Source organism: Lipophrys pholis (assembly GCF_963383615.2).
Source record: "Lipophrys pholis genome assembly, chromosome: 5".
Lineage (NCBI taxonomy): Eukaryota > Metazoa > Chordata > Actinopteri > Blenniiformes > Blenniidae > Lipophrys > Lipophrys pholis.
The window spans coordinates 18,248,127-18,267,929 of NC_137628.1; the positions used below are offsets into that span (position 1 = coordinate 18,248,127).

At 41.2% G+C, this 19,803-nt stretch overlaps 1 protein-coding gene across 1 annotated transcript in view; it reads left to right on the plus strand.

Moving 5' to 3' along the window:
* Positions 1–19,803, plus strand: part of grin2bb (glutamate receptor, ionotropic, N-methyl D-aspartate 2B-b) — a gene marked incomplete at its 3' end in the record, with an annotated part of 108,689 nt that overhangs the window by 81,597 nt on the left and 7,289 nt on the right. The window contains exons 8-13 of the mRNA XM_080464446.1: positions 1,011–1,182; positions 3,404–3,557; positions 7,466–7,591; positions 8,946–9,175; positions 10,352–10,512; positions 12,500–12,687. Coding sequence (XP_080320572.1) covers positions 1,011–1,182; positions 3,404–3,557; positions 7,466–7,591; positions 8,946–9,175; positions 10,352–10,512; positions 12,500–12,687 — 1,031 coding nt within the window. The remainder of the gene's footprint in view (positions 1–1,010; positions 1,183–3,403; positions 3,558–7,465; positions 7,592–8,945; positions 9,176–10,351; positions 10,513–12,499; positions 12,688–19,803) is intronic.

Sequence of the window (19,803 nt, forward strand, 5' to 3'; positions counted from 1 at the left end):
GTAAATTGGTCCGCATAGCATTTTGTTTACTTACCGTCCTGGTGTGAAAGTGCACTTTTATATTTTCCTCAATCCCAATTCTAGACCTGCTTTTGTATAATCCACAACGCAAATCCCTAAGGCGCTGAAAACAAAAGTTTATGTATATTGAAAATGTCAATCAGATTCTATTCAAATTGTATATATTTATCACTGATTACTACACAGGCATTGAAAGATGTTACTATCCAACATAAAACTATGAAAGTTAAAAAAAAATACTATCCCACATAAGCAATTTCTTCCAGATTATCAATGATGACAATCATAGAATTCAAGCTGATGCATGCAAAACATATGCATTAGATAGTAAGTTTTTCGAGTACACTTTTCCAGTTTATAATTAAGAGATTAAAGAAATTGTTCTACGGTGTGACACAGTGTAAAAGCTGGTGGCATCCACTGAGAAATCTTTCCCATTCGGAGGTGTTCTTAAGCTTTAAATGAAGAAATATTTTGCAATTTTATTCTGTTTTCTACCTCTCTACGGATCTGATTGCATATAGATATCATCCAATAGATTAACTTACATTAATGATTTTCAATAATATGCATTTGTTTTAAGTTAGTATGAAGAGTTAAACAGGAAGAAACTTTCAGCCGAGTCAGACTTCAAGGTGGTGACCATTTGTCTCAGTCAGTTTAGGTTATTGGAGAGTAAATGGAGAAACGAACAAGATGGACAAACACCAAACAATCAACACATTGAAGTTGAAGCACAGATCAGGACGTTTGAACTCCACAGATAGGGTTACCTGTATGAAAGTACGCCTCTCACAGTCATACTTATGAACATACAACCTCAGGTGTCTGAACGGAACATTTCCTCGTATCTTTCTCATGTTGTTCTCTCTCTCAGGTCTGCTGATTTGATGCACCAAAAACCCATCGACGCTTTGATCACAGCTGACCGAAGCCTTTTACTCCTGTCCTCTCACCTCTCCTCTCGCCCCCTCTATCTTTCCCACCAGCAATGTAACGGGTGATTCAGGGATTTACATCAAACGTTGCTGCAAAGGTTTCTGCATCGACATCCTGAAGAAAATCGCCAAGAATGTCAAGTTTTCGTACGACCTCTACCTGGTCACCAACGGCAAGCATGGCAAGAAGGTTAATGGAACGTGGAACGGCATGGTGGGAGAGGTCAGAACATTGTTATTAAAAAAACAATAATTTTATATATATATATATATATATATATATATATATATATATATATATATATATATATATATATATATATATATATATATATATATATATATGATATTTTGTATTGTGTTCATCTGCAATGATCTTTTTTTTTTTTTTCTTAGTCTAATATTTAGTATTAGAATGTTGCTCTGAAGCCATCTCATCTTTAGAAAGGAATTTTTGCATCATCTGTAAGCACTTTTCAAACACCTTCGATGACTGTTGGGTTGACTTCACACAGACCTACTTGTACAGCAGCTGATAACAGACATTAACACCACAGCAGGAGTGTTCACTCTACAACTGTTATTGAACTCAGAATGAAATAGTGTTTACTTGCATCTGTCTGCCCTCACTGAGAGCAGGTCTGTCCATTTTGCTCATCATGACTCGCTGGCAGGTCCTCAACAATTACCTGTGGCTAATGATGCACTCAAACACAAAAAAAACCCAACTAACAATTCAAAAATGATTGAACTGGAATCAGTAACATGTAACATGAGTGAACTGGCATAGTGAAGTCAAGTGGTGATTTCATGTATAGCTGATGGAAGCCATTGTAGCTCTTTTATATTGATTTGAGCAGTTGTGTGGCTCTAAAGAAAATAGCAAGTGAATAATTTTTTAAAAAAAAAAGGGAAAGAAAAAAAAAATCTGTTCGACAGCTCCATAATACAAAAGCTGTGATTGATCATGAAGTCAATAAAGGAATCTTGCTGTGAATGCAATGTATATAAAAATAAACTTTTCTTTGATTTTCGAGTACGATATTGTTTAATTTATGGTTAATTTAAATTAATGTTGTACTAACTCCTTTCATCCCTTTCATGCATTAGTTTTTCAGTGCTATTGAAAACACACCGGGAGAACTGCCAGATATTGAAAGATTAAGTTGAAAGCTTTCACTTATTAAAGAAATTTACAGCCATAAAATCAAAATAAAATCAATAAGTCATCCAAGAGTTAATGAATGCACCAGATATAAGTATACATATAGCCATTCAAATGTATTTATTCGTCTTTCATCATTAGTCATTATATATTCTTAAGAACACTATGAATGCTTTGAGATTTATTTGCACTTTGCCCTCTGGTGCTTCTTTTCTTTTCTTCTCTCCTTGATGTTGATAATCTAAACCTCTTTACATTTCGATTTCAAAATCAACAAAGTGGTAAAATAGCTAATTGGTAGGATTCCATGCGAATGCTACTCCAGCCAGCAAGACCTGCGGCTCTCTGAATTTATTTTCATGATGGGCCTGATTGTACTGTCTGAATCTCTCTCTTTTGGTTCGCTCCTCAACGTCTCTGTCATGCCATCTACCACTTGTTCCCCACAACCTGGCCTGAGGGGAAGCTGTGATCAACTCAGCAAAACCTCAGGAGGACACAATGAGGCTCCTCATCAGAGATGGAGGGAGAGAGAGGGAGAGAGGGAAATGGAGGGAGAGAGAGAGAGAGAGAGAGAGAGGCCTCAGGGAAAGACCCACTTCTTCCCAGCATACATTACACATTAGACATCCAGCACAATGCAGCCCTCATGAATCAATGCAATGGCCAACTTAATTAATAGTGACGTTTAGTGGTAATAATGATTAGTGATCATGTGCAGTGTGCTGTAAAATTCCTGTGCTTTAAGTTTACTCACTGAACAATGTGGTGTAACATAATAAATTACAAAGGCAACGCTGTGCATATATGCTGTTCACACATGTGTGGATTCATCAATCTGCACCCTTAAATGCCTAAGCTAACGATTTGATTTGACAAAGAAAAACAGGACAACAGGCAAAGAAAATCAGACGACAAAAGAGAGACGACCTCTCTGAACAAAATGAAAAAACTGGCCTGGGATTTCTGCCCTGCCTAGTATCCCTCATTAACACACTCATTTGTGATCCTTTTTTAATTCATCGCCTGGGGCGTTAAAAACTTGGGGCTAAATATACCTGAGCACTCTTGCTGGAGGAGTGTCAAATCCTGGCTCATTGTGAAAATGATCCCTGTAGAGGTATCCTCTTGTGCAGCTCCTGGACGAAGCGGCTAGTCCAAAATCCACACCGCTAATTTGCTTTCAGCATCACGTCTCTTTCAACGCGGGAGTGCATGCAGCACTAAGCCTCCTTGTTTACCACCTGTCTCCTCCTGTCTGTCTGTGGCTGACCTACAGGTGGTGTTGAAGAATGCCCACATGGCAGTGGGTTCACTCACCATCAACGAGGAGAGGTCGGAGGTCATCGACTTCTCCGTGCCCTTCATTGAGACGGGGATCAGTGTCATGGTCTCTCGTAGCAATGGCACTGTCTCCCCTTCCGCCTTTCTAGGTGAGAAGCGAGACACATGCTGCTTCTGGCAGATGTTCGACACTATCAAGGACACTCGGATGCACACACACGCTCATATCACATAATAAATGCACAATCACAGACAGAGACACAAGTAGAGTACCGACAACAAGTGATGTTGTTTATCTCCTCTCACAGCACAGAGATAAACATGTTTGGTGGCAGAGAAACAGAAATGGTTGCAGATAAATCATTAAAGATCAGATGTTTTTTGGGGGGGCCTATTAGGTCGGCCAAACCACTAAGCAAATAGAAAAAAATTCAAAGAAAACATTGTTTATTTTAAACAAATTTCGAAAGAGTAGTGGACACAACACTGATAGCTGAGATGAGGTATTGATGATGCTGCCATGACAAACTGTTACTTCATTGCAGAAATGTGTATTCGCCTTAAAGCCATGCAGTCTGGGCGCGTTTGTAAAAACAGGCATAACGCAGCAGCTCCAGGAGAGGGTTTTTGGAAAATTTCACTGTATTTTGCACCAGGATGAATCAATAAAATCAGCTTTATGTTGAGATTGTAGTCATTTTTGATAGTAATTGTTTGGTTTTGTGAAAATGTAGACATTTTCATGGCGTATACTCTGCACCACAACAAAGAAAAAGTTGAAATTTAAAGGTCATTATATCCCTATTTTACCAATGTAGCCCATTCAAGATGAAATTGGGTTGTATGTGGCCCCTTGACTAAAATGTGCTTGATACCCCTGGTATAGACACACATGTTTTTTTTTTTATCCATTACATTCAAGAGACAAGGTTACTTGCTTACTTGCTTACTTACTTACTTACTTACTTACTTACTTACTTACTGTAATCTCAAATAAAAATAACATTAATGCTTTGCCCAAACCATAGTTTGTCCTCAATTAATATTGTTTTATTTTTGTTTATGCGGACTTGCTTATGTTTTGCTTTTTGAAGACAAATGTGAGTGTGGAAAACAGATTTAGGTCCAGACAACAGTAATAACTCCACATTCTCACAGATACATATACCAAATTTGGCAAAGGTAATCACATTTGTTATTTAGGTAAAGTAAAGTAAACGTTGTCATCCAAATTCTTCAGTTGTAAAAGTAATCAAGTGCAAAAATCAAAATGTATTTTAGTGGTTGCACATATGCATACACACATTCTAACAATACTATGTCAACGTGGATAAATCTACTCAGTCCTCAGCAATGACATAGATCATCATTTAATTTGAGCCTGAAACTGGATTATTTTGTCATTAAAAGACAAGTAATAACCTGGCTGAACTTCATAACACTACAACTTTGAATTCATAGAAATCACTATGTATTAAAAACCATTTCTATTTTTCAGTAGAAACATGGAGTCTGGACATCAGTGTAACTGGACCGCTCTTAAATTCATCAATATCTGAACCTTCCAATTGGATAATTGTTATCATCAGCTGGTTCTGATCCTTTCACGCCAAATCGTCACCTACAGAGGTTGGAAGAAGTAATGACGCGATTTTAAGAGTTCAAATATACATACTATGGTCAAAATACACGTTCATGAAAATCTACTTAAGTGCACTAATACAAGTGCAAAATGCCACCCTATTTACAAATAAACAAATCATACATTACTTCTTCTTTGGCTTTTAAACAATTGTTTAGGACGCCGGGCGCGAGACTCAGTCGGATATGATGCAGATTTTAGCCGCCAATGTTATGAAATCTTCTCACATTTAAGCTGTATTTTAAGAATCCCTTTCAATGATTGCCTGCAAAACCCAAAACAATAGTCATTATTCAATGCAGGGTTACACAATACAATTAGATTTCCTTGGAAATACTAAACATGAAATAACGACAATTAATATTTATTTTCAGTCATTCCATTATATCAGCAGCCGTGAATATCTGTCTTTTATCTGACTACGTGTGGAATCTTTTGTTTCTGATAAAGGTTTTGAGGTTTGTGGCTTTTCCCACCCTCTACTTGCCAACAGAACCTAGTGTACACAATGCACACGGAGGCAGCCGCATTGCCACACAACAAAGAGCACAGTAAAGTTGTTTATGTGCAGTTTGCTGTGGCTGCTGATTCCTCCTTTGTTGTCATTGCAAAAATTCAACTTGTCTCACTATCAAAAAGTGACAAAAATTACAATTGCCTTGTTCTGCAGCCTCATTTTTCACAACCCGCCGTGCAGATTGGTTCGGCGGTGACAGATGCATTGTGGTCGCTGTCACAGCTATAAAAGTAAAGGCCACCCAGTGAGTCAGCAGTCAAGCACTTGTAATATGAAGCAGAGGCAATAAGTAATGATGGGTGTGCAGGCGCCGTAACTTAATACTGCTGAAACACTGTTAACGGAGTGACCGTTACAGGGAGGCTCAAACATGTATCACCCAAGAGTGATGTTTAATCAGATGCTGCCATCGTTTTCTTTGAACCGTTCCAGAATATGAATTTTGTGAAAACGATGGCCTCCACTACTAATGATGAAACTCTCATCCATCCATCCTTGCATGCATACACATTATATTCATTTATTCATATCCATCCATGCATCCATCCATCCATCATTTGTATAGATGATGGTTACAAGACTCAGAGGTATCCCAACCAATCAGCAGTACACATGTATAAATTGCCAGTTCATTACAGGGTGCACATGCTCGCACACACACATTAAAACATAAAGGTCATTTAGAATTTAAGTGGAAACTCGAATTACCAGAGAAAAAACTGTACAGAAACAGAAACAAAATGATGCAAACTCCACGCTCCAGTTATAAAGATCTGGACTGATTTAAGAGTTTCTCGCTTTTGAGTTGTTTGAGTAATTATAGTATGAGGTGTAAAAATTAGTTTGACTTCATGATGGAGCGAGTGCTCGGGAAAAGTGAACTGAATAACGCAGCTGGGAACTGGATATTGTACCAGATGGGAAAGTTCCACCACTGAGTTCTGAGTTGTGAGGAATCAAATGACAACAAGAAACAATCTGCTGCAACATAACGTGCTTAAAAAAACCACGAGACGTGATGTCATGTTGTCATCGATGTGTTGTCACTGACATGGGCGACAACTTGTAAGGCCAATATTTTTATTCATGTACACATATTCTTCAGGTGGAAAATTAATTAGGTGACAGAAGTTGTCTTTTTCATCACTTTATGTGTTATAATATTAGTGAGTGCAATATTAAGAAATGCTATTTCTTCATTGTTGCAGTTTCGTCATGGTTCAGGTGTCTTTTCCATACAACTTTCCCACTCAGGCATGCACCAGTATACAGTCTGAAGCCTTGACAAAACTAATTTACCGGCAAAGGCAAATAGTTACTCCAGCGTTGCTTTTACACTCAACTCTACTAACCTGTGTGTGATTTTAGTGCGTGTGCTGGGTTTTCGCCCTGCTTTGCCTGCTCTTCCTTTCACACAGACTGTGTTGTGAAAAGCTTCTGCTCGCGGCTGATCGCTTTAACAATGATGCTCCCCATTTCCATGTTTGCACCTTTAATAGAGAATACATCTCTGTGACCTGCATTGAACAAACTGTAAAAAAAAAAAGGGGGGGACACAGACTTTTGCTGAAGGTGAAAATTGTAAAATAAAGTACAAAAGAAGTGTAAAATGGGCCCATTTCTGTAACTGTGTCTGTCCTTTCATGCCTACCTCCCCCCCTTCACCTTTTTTGAGAAGAGCTTGTTAGTTCTCACAGAAACTCAGATAAAATCCATAAATGTGAAGCGCACACAGCACAGAGTATGAATACTAATAATCTTGTTGATACCAGGGGGTGATTTGATCATTTTGTTTGACTTGATTTAATGAACTTCCTCTCTCTGTCTGCCCCCAACCTGCTTTCCCGTCTCGCTTCCTCTGTACCCCCCCCCACCCCCCCCCCCCCCTTTGGTTCCAGAGCCCTTCAGTGCCGACGTCTGGGTGATGATGTTTGTGATGCTGCTGATTGTGTCGGCCGTGGCTGTGTTTGTGTTTGAGTACTTCAGCCCGGTGGGTTACAACCGCTGTTTGGCAGATGGACGAGGTGAGAGGACACGTGTAGACACACGCATACGTGAACAAAGTCTATCTCTCACACAGACACACACACACACACACACACACACACACACACACACACACACACACACACACACACACACACACACACACACACACACACACACACACACACACACACACACACACACACACACACTATTGGACACAATCAATCTGTGCTGAAAAAGGGTGACAAGGAGGTAAATTTTCTGGCAATCTGCTGTTGCTAAAACGAGCAGCTTCCGAGTTGGAACATTGCGTTACCTCGAATGCACCATTGAAACGGAGCTTCCCAGGTGATGATTTAATCGGACAAATCCTTCCGAACGAGGGCAACTGGAGTGCTGAGACTTTCTACTTGACGCCTTTGACTACTTATCTATATCTACAGTCACTTAATCTCTTCCACTAATGAAAAGGATCATTGACAAGAACAAAGAACAAAGGCTCTCTTTTTCTCACACTTGAGCTTTTTTTCATGTCCCATTCTCAAATATTACGCCAGTATCACACCTTGGGGTTGTAGAATGAATGCACTTTATTAAGTCCATTACCGTACATTGAAATAGTGTGTCAGGTTTAACCATTCCTGACAGTAAAGGGCAACATGGGCGTCTTGAGTCAGTTCCAGCAGGTCATTCAAATAAATTCTCCCATCAAGATCAATGGTTCAAATTCAATCTATATATTTTTTTCTCCAGCTTTTATATACCCAGCTCTGTTCGAGTCTGAGGATTGCATTAGGCAGCCACAATGGCAGCCACTCAAGATAAAACCAGAGAATTGTTATATTGCTGCTTGCAGCCTTTTTATCAAGGACCATAGAGGATGATATTGTGAGTTATGTTTTCTAACAGCGGCTGCTTTCTCAATGTGTTGCAGCACAGCCACAGTGTGCGAGTTGCGTGGTTTAATCGCTGGGTTATGTAAGGCTCCTGTCCTATGCTGAAGCTCCAGCTGTAGCATAATTGTAGCCTGCTGTCCCCCGCCCGTTTTTCCTCGTCTCTGAAAGTAGGTAGTATTTGCTTCCCGCCACCTTGTCATACTGCCATACAAGTAGGTGGAACAGAATGAGTGTGTAACAGCGGGCTGTCAGTGGCTGGAGGAGCGGATGGTGGACCACACAACACATCCTGACATCACTGACAAACTAAAAGGATGGGAATAAATCTCTCCTTCCTCGCTGCCATCCATCAAATGCCCCTCACAGTCGTGGTCACAAGTAAACACAGATAAAGCAAAGCCATCGCTGAGATCTGTGAAACCGATCGCTTTGCCTTTCTGTCATCTTTCTTTCCCTTCATCTCCCCCTCTCCTCCTGTCATTCTGCCTCCCAGAGCCCGGCGGTCCCTCCTTCACCATCGGCAAGGCCGTCTGGCTGCTTTGGGGTCTGGTGTTCAACAACTCCGTCCCCGTGCAGAACCCCAAAGGCACCACCAGTAAGATCATGGTGTCAGTGTGGGCCTTCTTCGCTGTCATCTTCCTGGCCTCCTACACTGCCAACCTGGCTGCCTTCATGATCCAGGAGGAGTACGTCGACCAGGTGTCGGGCCTGTCAGACAAAAAGGTGTGAATACAAAGCAGCGTGGGGCTTTATGGGGAGGAGGAGCAGCGTGGTAATGTGAGAGGGAGGAGACCAGTTAAAGGCTGAACCTGCAGGTATAAACGATTATAGTTGTTCTGATCCAAATAAGTCACCTCATGAGGACGAAGAATCACAGATTTCAATATTACTAGATTAGCGTGAAATACTCCAGTACTGCTGGTAGGCTTTTAAATATCCTCTGTTTATTGTCAGAAGATGTTCAAAGGCCGAGTTTGACACTACGTTGAGACGCAATTCAATAAGTGCACATTCTCCTTTAGTTTTTACATTATTCATGTGAATTAGCATCAATCTGCATGTAGTTTCAGGTGAAAGATGCAGTCAAAACAACGGTTTAACCATTAAATGTTTAACAGTGACGGCCATAGCAGGTTTCAAATGAAATACAATAAACCTTAATGTTTGATCCTGTCACCACTAAGGGGATTTGGCGTGGGTACTTCTCAGAACCAAAAACTACCAGAAAGAAGAGAAATGCAGCTTGGCCCCAAAGCTTCCTGCCGTCTTATCCCAGCCAACTTTCATTAGCATGTCACTCATTTGTAACACGAACTCTCAAAAATACACAGCGGTAGTTCATAATTGCCAGATATTAAAAGCTGAAGTCACTGTACGCTTTAACAATCCTACAACTATAAAATCAAAATAAATCATATTATTTTTATTTACAGTCTTAAGATGTGTTACAGCTTCATTTGAAGCATTTTTTTATTTTACTATCTGTAATTTTGATGAATGATTAACATTTCATAATGAATTATCAAACTGAAATTTCAAATGTTGGATGTTCACAATTTTTGTTTCTGGTTTTCAGTTGAGCTCTGAAGGACGGATGTGATTACTGGCTTTCAATCAAGTGATTGGGAAATGAAATAGATAAAGTAGTAGAAACCATTAGTTGCAGCTCTAATATTTTTGACATGTTTGAGCGTCTAGATGTTCCATAGAAACTGGATTTGGTGTGTTTTTCTGTTGAATATGACAGTTCATTTAGAGTCCCTTAAAGATCCTACGCTCCTGCTCAACAGTGCATAAAAGGCTATTTCATGTGGCTCGGTGGCTTTGCCATACTAACGAACTGTCCTTTGTCTTTTCCTATCTCTGCTCTGTGCTTTTTCTGGAAACCCTCCACCGCAGTTTCAGAAGCCGAACGAATTCTCACCGCCCTTCCGGTTTGGCACCGTTCCCAACGGGAGCACCGAGCGCAACATCCGCAACAACTACCGGGATATGCATGCCTACATGACCAGCTTCCACCAGAAGAATGTAGACGAGGCCTTGTACAGTTTGAAGACTGGGTGAGGAAGAGGAGGAGGACAGTGAGAGACAGATAGGAGGCTATAAGAAAAGGTGGTGGTGGTGGTGGGGGGGGGTTAAAAAGATTCCAGCAGGGAGAAATGAGGCAGTGTTATAGAGCTTTGAGGACTCGCACTGATGCAATGCAGGGAAAAGATGATGAAGGAATAAGGAGAGAGAGACAGATAAAGAGGGAGCATTCTGGGTGATGTGGGTGGGCAGCGAGTTGAGCCGCGTATCTGCCTGCCACCGGCACCCAGAATAGCAGCGGAGTCTGTGGTTGCTCTAGAAGCTCGCTAATACCGTACTTTCCTCGTCACTCACTCGCTCTCCCTGTCAGCGTTTTCATCAACCTCTGCTCACCAGATAGAAATTCCTATCAGTGATGTTCTTCTGATGTTTGTGGAGACGTAGATGACCACAGAAGCCTGACGAGCCCAGAGGCTGCCTTTAATGGTCCGTTGTCATTTCAGCTCATCCATCACGCCACCAGGAATAGCGGAGAATGATAACATACAACTTCCTCATTGTGTGTGTAGTTCTTATTGGGCTAGACAAAGCACACGATAAATCCTAAATATTCTCTTGAAACCGAGTTTCTTGTTTCCAGCGCCACGTTTAGGCTGGGTGGCTCAGTTGTCATGGAGAGGTTTAGGTTTTAATTAAATGGCTCGGGTCACATGATAGCATCGAAATCATCCCCATGACAACTGAGCCTCTCAAAATAGAAGACAGGCAGAGCAGAATAGAATAAATTACAATAGGTAATGACTGTATTCAAAACACCTCAATACCTGGTTTACTTTCAACATTTTATTTGAAGTCAAGTGATACAATAAAACCTCAAAATGTACTCAAGGGATACAAAACAAAAGAAAAACAAATAACGTGTTTTTATAGCACGCTCACTACCCTTTTTCTAAAAATGCATAGTTTGCCTGAAAACTCATTTTATATTCCCTTTACTCTCCAGGAATTTCCCTCCAGGTTTTATTAAAAAGGCTTTTGTTGTTGAATACATTAACAAAGAAAGAGAACTCACTTGGAACCATATTTAATTTCTTCTTCTTCTTATTATTATTAATGCCAAATCAGTGCAGCAAGTATCAATCTCCTTACATTTTAAAGGCCACATACGCCGACGTTTGGACTCAAAATAGTAGCAGAGTAACTCCAACGACACTTTTTTTATTTTTTATGTTTTAGTGCTGAGTTACAAAATTAATCTGATGTGTTGATAGTGAATCTCTTCAGACTTCGGTCTACAGAAACCCATTGCTTCTCAGGCTGCACCATTTCTGGAGGCTTCACACTATCATGCTATCAAAGTCAAAGTCACTATCACAGCGAATCTGAAAGATTTGATGTTATTGTAATTTTGCTCACACAAAAGTTGCTTGTTTATACTACATCATCTTATTTTGGCTGTTGAGTTTTCGACAGTTAATACTAATCTCAGCAAAACAGTACATCCCCAGAGCAGTTGTACATTGTTCAGTTGAAAACTCACAGTTAATGTCTTGTTTATTTACATTTGGTAAAGTCAGGCTGTGGACTGGACTGGACCCTCTGGCCGGCCAGTGTACACCCGCGGGCATTATGATCGATACGCCCGTCCTATTGTGTGTCGACAGCACCACGGGTCAGCTTTAAAAAAAAGAGAAAGAAAACTGACGAGTACACTTTTCAATAATCACCTTCAAGTTCCTCTGAATATTAGAACATAGTTGTTTTGCTTTTCGCATCGCAAAGTAAAGAAATCCAGATTTCATCCCTTAAATTGCAGCATTACACAAACAACAATCACAGTGTTCATTTGTATTTTAGCGTCGCAATTTATTTTAATATACTTGCGTGGGAATAGTAAATCTGGGAATGAGAGAGTGATTTTCCTTTGGCGCTGTGACTGTACAGCGTCATCTGAGTGGCTCCATAACTCAATTAAAAACATGTTCTTCGAGGATAATTTCCATCTGTCATGCTTCGCAGCAAATTGGATGCCTTTATCTACGACGCCGCTGTGCTGAACTACATGGCCGGTAGAGACGAGGGCTGTAAGCTGGTCACCATTGGCAGTGGAAAAGTGTTCGCCTCCACCGGCTACGGCATCGCCATCCAGAAGGACTCGGGCTGGAAGCGCGCTGTGGATTTGGCCATCCTCATGCTGTTTGGAGATGGTGAGGAGAGTGAATGCTGCGACACTGGAGAAGTGTGAGCAATGTGCTCACATCTGCAGACGAAAGGTTTTCAAATCGGTTGGAACGGTGCCAACCGTTGTAGAACTCAGTGCAATCTGAAATGGTCGGACAAGTGATGTGAGATTAAAAGAACAAAACTGACTTGTTACAGTTGTATTCTCATAACCTCACAGTCAGCACTCTTGTCACTAGAAATTTCCTTTCTCGAGTGATTTAAATGGTGCGTGGTATGAGTCTGACTTTCCCTATGTGAGAGGTGACAGCTCTGCCTTATTTAGAGTTTAGAATCAATTCATAGTTGTTGTTTTTTTTCTCATTTTACCGGTGAAGTGGTCTTAATCAACGCATAGTGGAAATGAAAGTAGGAATTTAGCTGAAGGGGGTTACGCAGACGAGAGTCATTTACTCCATCGTATTGAATCCATGAAGGAAGTGTAATTTGATGATGTAATACGTGAACAGCACACGGATCCACTATGTTGAGGAACCTGTTTAATTTGTACAACAGCCATTCAGGTTGAGTTTCCCAAAATGGAGTCATACTCTCATTGGGGGATTAAGTTTGGAGCCATTGAAGTGCCTATAAAGGAGCTGTGACTCAGAAGGTGGCCGGTGCTTGTTACGGTGACAACCCAGGAGCCTGCTGGTGGAAAGTGGCTGCGGAGCTGCAGGATGAGGCCTCCGAAGCCAGGTTGGCACGGCTCAGTCCTTAATCAACAGTGAAATGGCAGCAGGGGTGCAAGGCTGTTGCTGCTGTGGTTGTGCGACTGAAGACTTGACTGTAGATGGAGTCGGTTCATTCGGTGGCTTTCGGAGTTTTTCTGGCAGCTCGTTTTAAAATCTGCCCCGGCAGAGACGGGGGATATTGACCTTGAGTGAAGATGGGTAGAAGAAGCACTGTGGATGAGAGTAGAGTGGAAAAGCGAGAGCTGGTGGACATTGTTGGACTAGCGTGATTGACATGTTTCTCCAGTGTGACGTGGATTTCAGGAGCAGGGCCTGTGGATTGGCAGAGACGTGTCGGGTGAGAAAAACAATTCAGCTGAATAACCTGAAATGTATTTCTGATCCGTTGAGGTTGAGCCAGTAGCTCTCGACAAGGGCAGCCATTTACATTCATCAGTGACACTGTTGGAGTCAAGCGTCTCATCGCAGGATTCTGTCTTTTGTTTGTAAGTGGTTGCCCTCACGCTGAAAAATGGTTATGAATGAGAAGTCAGATAAAGGAAAACGTGGCACACAGCTTTTGGTTTTGCAGCCGGTTCCTCATTTTCTCCAGAGTTCATTTCAAACCTACATTAAGCATTTAAATATTTAATTGTGACGACTTTAGTGTATGTCGAATCAGGGAATTCATCCGTCCATCTTTTAAAGTTGTTTCATCCAACTGAGGTTGTAGCAGGGAGTCAGAGCTGATCCCAGAGACACAGAAAACCGTCACACTTACCACTCATTTGAGTCGCCAGATAACCTGACACGCGTGTCTGTGGACATGGAGGAAACATTTGCAGGCACAAATAGATGCGTAATAGAAGCCCACCATCAATCTGAGGTCTTCTCTCTGTGAACATGCCCACCACTAAACCACCATTATTTTCAAATGGGTTTCATCGAAGGATTCCTCAAGTAATCGCCAGCTGTGATTCACAAATGGTGACGCATCACAAAACGGTAACAGACATAATTTCGGAGTGTTGCTTAAAATCTCTGCCCAGACACTGATTCACAATTTACCTGTAACCGTTTGATATCATGTTCAACTTTCACCCGCTGATCAAGACTCCTAAATATTTCAGTCCTGTAACTCTTAACTGGCTATAGGTGAAACAGAGTCAGTCGCAGGTCTTTCATTTCATAATTAACTTTAGCTGGAAGATATGAGAAGGACTATCAAAGTGATTGTTTAATCCAGTATAAATTCTTTAATACAGTTTCTAATAATAACGATAAATGATGTAAATTATGTATCGTTGATTTCAGTAAGCTTGAGGAGAGAGAGAGAGGGCGGGGGGGAGGGAGGGAGGGAGGGAGGGAGGGAGGGAGGGAGGGAGGGAGCGAGAGAGAGAGAGAGAGAGAGAGAGACCCATTTTCAAAATGCATGTGCCCATCTCAGAAATACTAAAAAGCTCAAGGCTGTTTATATTTTCTTGCCTATTAATTAGACATAAGTGTTGTTAATTCTAATGGAATTACATCGAAAGACGCACATTTATTTTGTTAACGTTGTTTATTTATTAGATGAAGAGACAATCAGCCAGTGAGAGGTGGCTGTTTGGTTAGAACATTAAAGCAAAGTTGCACTGTGTTCAGACTAGTTTGGAGCTGAGAAAATGTTTTTCATTTTTAATGTTAGTGTGTATTACCTGTTAAATGATACCAGGACAAAACTTGTTAAGTGCTGTCCATATTGCCATTTTCCTACCTCCTCTTGCTGATCAGTGATTGCAGGCTAAACTCTTCCGTGATTGTCTATGAACACGTGTCTGTGTGTAATTAATGCTTTCGGATTAGTTGATTTGTTTTGGTGTCACCACAACGCCAAATCATATCATGTGAATACGTTTGATTGGAGGAGGAGTGCCGTGTATCTGTCATATCGGTGAAAACAGCGGCTGTGGTGGTGTCTGTGAGAGGAAATACTGTATGCACCACAGAGCGGTCCGCGCTCACCGTTTGTAGGTCGGCCTTCATTTGGAGCCCCAGCTGTTGTTGTGTGTTTTGGGTAGTGACCGAAAGAAGACAACAGGGTGCCTGGCGTCACTGTGGGAGAATGACGAGCGCACTGATCCACGAGGACCTCTGAATCGAGCCGCTGCCTCTTCATGATGAGACGAGTGGGTCAGTTGAGGCAGTTTTGGTACACGGTGATGATGCAAACTTTTCTCCCCTTTGAACAAATAGGAGCTGCCTACAAGCTGCAGGAGACCTTTTCTTCCTTTATGCAGCTCAACGCAGCAGGAACGGACCAACTCACCTACTCTGTAGGGGAGGAAATTTGAACAGTATTCAATCCAGTACTGTGATGTCCACAAGCTGTTGGTTTTGTTATAAGCTGTGATCAGGGGCTGTCACTGTGTCTGTTTTCATCCCGGTTTTAAGCAGAACTTTTGATTGAGATGTTCAGATGTCAGATTAAGCCCTGAATTCTTGTTACATATAGATAAAACTGCAACGTGTTGGCTTCAGTGCCATCGAACTTTGAGGTTGCAAATCATAGTGAACTGAAAAGTGTTAATAAACCCACACGGGGATGTCGGAGTTAGCACTCTCACCTCACAGCAAGACAATCCTCCTGCTTCCTGTTTCATGTTCTCTCTGTACATGTGTGGGTTTTCTCTGGGGGCTTCACATTCATCTCACAGGCCCAAAATTAATTGGTGATTATGAAATTGCCATGTGTGTGTGTGTGTTTAGGATTTATCTGTTTTTCTTTGGTATGACTTGTCGATTTCCCCTCGTTATGCAGTTTGAAAATAACTTTCATTGTAAACTATCTAATAATATCAGAGAAAAGCACCGGTTTCACTGATATACACCAACTAAGACATTTGCGTCAAGAAAAAAAAAAAATGTCAGTGAATATCTCATCTGCCTGACAGTGGTTGGATCCATCTTACTGGGATCAGAGCAGGACAGCAGCAGCACTGTGCTTCAGTGGGAGTGTGTCAGAGTGATTGTAACTCCAGTATTCAACATTAAAATATACCAATATTTTTACACTAATATACTTGGCAGTTACAGGAGTTATATAATTCTTCAAAATATGTATTTTTATCTTATCACACACTCGTTTTGATTCCTAGTGTACTGTGTAGAAATAGTTGGTATGTTCTCATTTTGATGATAGACTTTGAAAGAGGCAAAGGTGTAACTGATTACAGAACAAAACGGAAACAATGAAACTCATGATTGCGATGATCTATAAGTAGAACCCTACCGTAATGGTTTTTTTCTGTGTATTGCTTCCCAACGGTAATATAGACAATTTGTCTTTGCTCTTGTCTTCCATTTTTCGGGCATAAAAAAAGCCACAAAACTCACAAAATAGTTCTGGCCTCTGTAGTTAGTTTGTCAATTCCGGGAAATTCTGCGATGTGGCATGCTGTGTGAAAGAGGACTTAGTCCGTATGTGGATTTGATGGACCCAAGCCAACATTTCTTCCTCTCAGTTGATTGGACACTGTTAAAGTCATAGTTTTTAATAGTATATCTGAGCTCTGTAATCATACAGCAGCTGCCTAAATCGGAATGATTGGTCTTTGAACTGATTGCATCCAACTCTCTTTGACATTCTTAGAGTTTGGAGTGAATAAGAAGTGTTACTAGGCTTCCTCCGCAAGCATGATTGCCACAGGTATCATTTTCATGTAGTTTGCTTCACGAGCTCAGTCGAAAGTTAATGCTCGAAATACAATATGAAAGTTGTTTGAATGTCCTTCAGCAAACGCAGTCCAGTCCAAACCTCAGGCAATGCTAACAGAATGGTGTTTATGTTACCTATTATGTCCCAGTGTTTCTGAGAAGTGTTGCTGAGAGCCACCATAACCACTTTATCAGAATCGTAGCTGACTATGGGCGAAGTCAGGGTACATCAGTCCATCACATGACAAACACAGAGAGACAGGCCACCACACACGCTCATACATGCATGCCTAGGGTCACCAATTAACCTCAAATGCATGTTTCAGAACTGTTTGAGGATACTGCAGTACACTGACGGTGGTTGTAACTCAGTTGGTAGAGCGGGCTCTCTTTCAATTGCGAGGATGTATTCTTCAAGTCCATATGTCGAAGTGTCCTTGAGCAAGTCACCGGACCCCTAAATGGCCCCCGGTGGATGGACTGAGAGCCTTTCATGGCAACAGTCTCCATTTGTGTGTGAGTGAATGGGGTTTAACATTGTAAAGTGCTTTAGCCACTACTGAACCAGTGGAAAATCCCTAAGTGAAATTCACTCGCCATTCACTGAGATAACCCGTGCAGACAAAAGCTGAACATCCACACAGAAAGACCCTCAAACCTGAACTTTAACTGAGGATATTATTGCTGTGATGCAAGAGTGCTAATCACTACTCACCTCCACCAGGCAGCCAGAAGGAAATGATAAAATATGGGTTCCCTTGTGACTTACTGATAATCACATCTTCCTGACCTGTTTGTAATACCAGTTGTTAGTTTAAGTACTCCTTTTTGTAAGAGGGAGAAAACCTACCTGCTTCTGCTGAAGTTGCTGTGTGAAGAAAGAGAATAAAGAAAGCTGACCTTGGCGTACACTGGCGGCCTTGGTTTCGGCAGAACTTCTATATTTTGTATTTCGGGAAAGACTGCAGAAAAAAGAAACGGCCGTTCCTGATGTGAATTTCTGCCGTTGGAGAATACACCTACAGTAACACTCCACCTCCAGAGAGTGTGTGTCCTTCATGCTGCTCGCTACCTGCCAGATTATATACTGAACGGCATGCTGGGACACGCACGCACGCACACGGACGGTGGCCTTCAAGGTGCTTTCACTTGTGTGGTGAACAAAGAGGTCAGTGCAAAGAGAACACTCAACATGGATCAAATCTTCAGTGTACGTGCATGCAATGCCTTTCTAATGTGACTGCATGCATTGAGTGTAGGTATCACAGAAGATCAGACACGCCGGCACAAATTTATGAAATGGAGGGAAAGTCTTACTGTGCTGACAGCTGTGTGCACGAGGCCAACACCACGTCAGACTTTACCTGCCATCACTTCAAAGTGGATCGTTTGGCTGTCAGTGTAGATACATAAGTCCAGGTCAGGAGATCGGCCTTGTGGACGTTTGCTGATATGTTCTGTACGAGTCGAGATGGGAATGTGATGTTTTACAGACAGAGGGAGGAGATCAGCAGCAGCCTAACAGCAGAAATCTTAAAATCCCCATGTATACAAAATACAGAGCAGATGATTCACCAACAAATGGGAGCAAATGATGAAGGTGGAGGGTGTAGAGGGATGGAAAAAGGATAATAATTAATTCATAAAGATTTTGCATATTGATCTGATTCTTAGTCGTCTTCTTTCAGTTTGGTTCACATCGCTGGTCTAAAATAAGAACCCGCAGTGAGCGTTCATCCACTGAAATCTGCGAACTGTGGAAAGAAATCATTTGTGTCCAATATTTGAAGCCGCTAACTGAAATACTGTGGCTTCATTGAGGATTAAAGAAAAGTATAACTTGTTCTTAACCGGTTTATCATTTCGCTGAGATCATGTAGAGCTCCTTTCTTCCATTTTGTGCAACTTAGGGTCGAGGGGGCTGCAGCTGATCCCAGCTCACCACGAGCGAAGGCAGGGCTCCCGCTCGACAGGTTCCCTGTCCACCACAGAGCAAACACACACTCACATTCATACCTCCAGACAATCTAGAGTCAACAATTGATTATATAATTACATGTTTCTGGACTGTGGGATCAAATTGAAGTACCTAAAGAAAAGCCAAGCACAGAGAGAACAACAACATGTAACCTTGTTAATGTGTTTATATGATATAGGTAGACAACTTTCAAACTTACATGAGAGCATTGTCCCTAAAAATATGATTGCATGAAAAACAAATAAATGGTTGTTTGGAGCAGTAATTGAGATCTCGTCAAAAAAATATATATTCTTGATGGTAAAGTGAAGTGTGAAGTTATTTGTAACATTTTATTTTATATATGTCATTATTATTCCTATTATAATTTTTATTTTATTTTTTTAAGATGAAAAACTTCAATTCACAGGAGGCGTTGCATCATGAAGGCAAAAAAAAAATGTATCATCTGTTTTTGTTATGTTTCTAGAGGTTCAGACAGCAGCTTTCTGATGCATTGCTTTCAAAGGGACAGGTAAGTTTAAGCCACAGGTAACAGCAAAAGGGGACAATTTGAACATTCATAGATCAACACACAGAGGACAAAGGTGGGAAAGTATATCGGGCTTTTACTTCAAGTAAGGAAAATTTTTTCTGCATCTCTATCAGGAAGTTCAGAATATCAAGGTCAGTGGTTCTCATCTCGGGTGTCCAGGACTCGCCTGAAATCACATGTGGTGCTCAGGTCAAGAGGTTTTCAGAATTAAATTTGCACA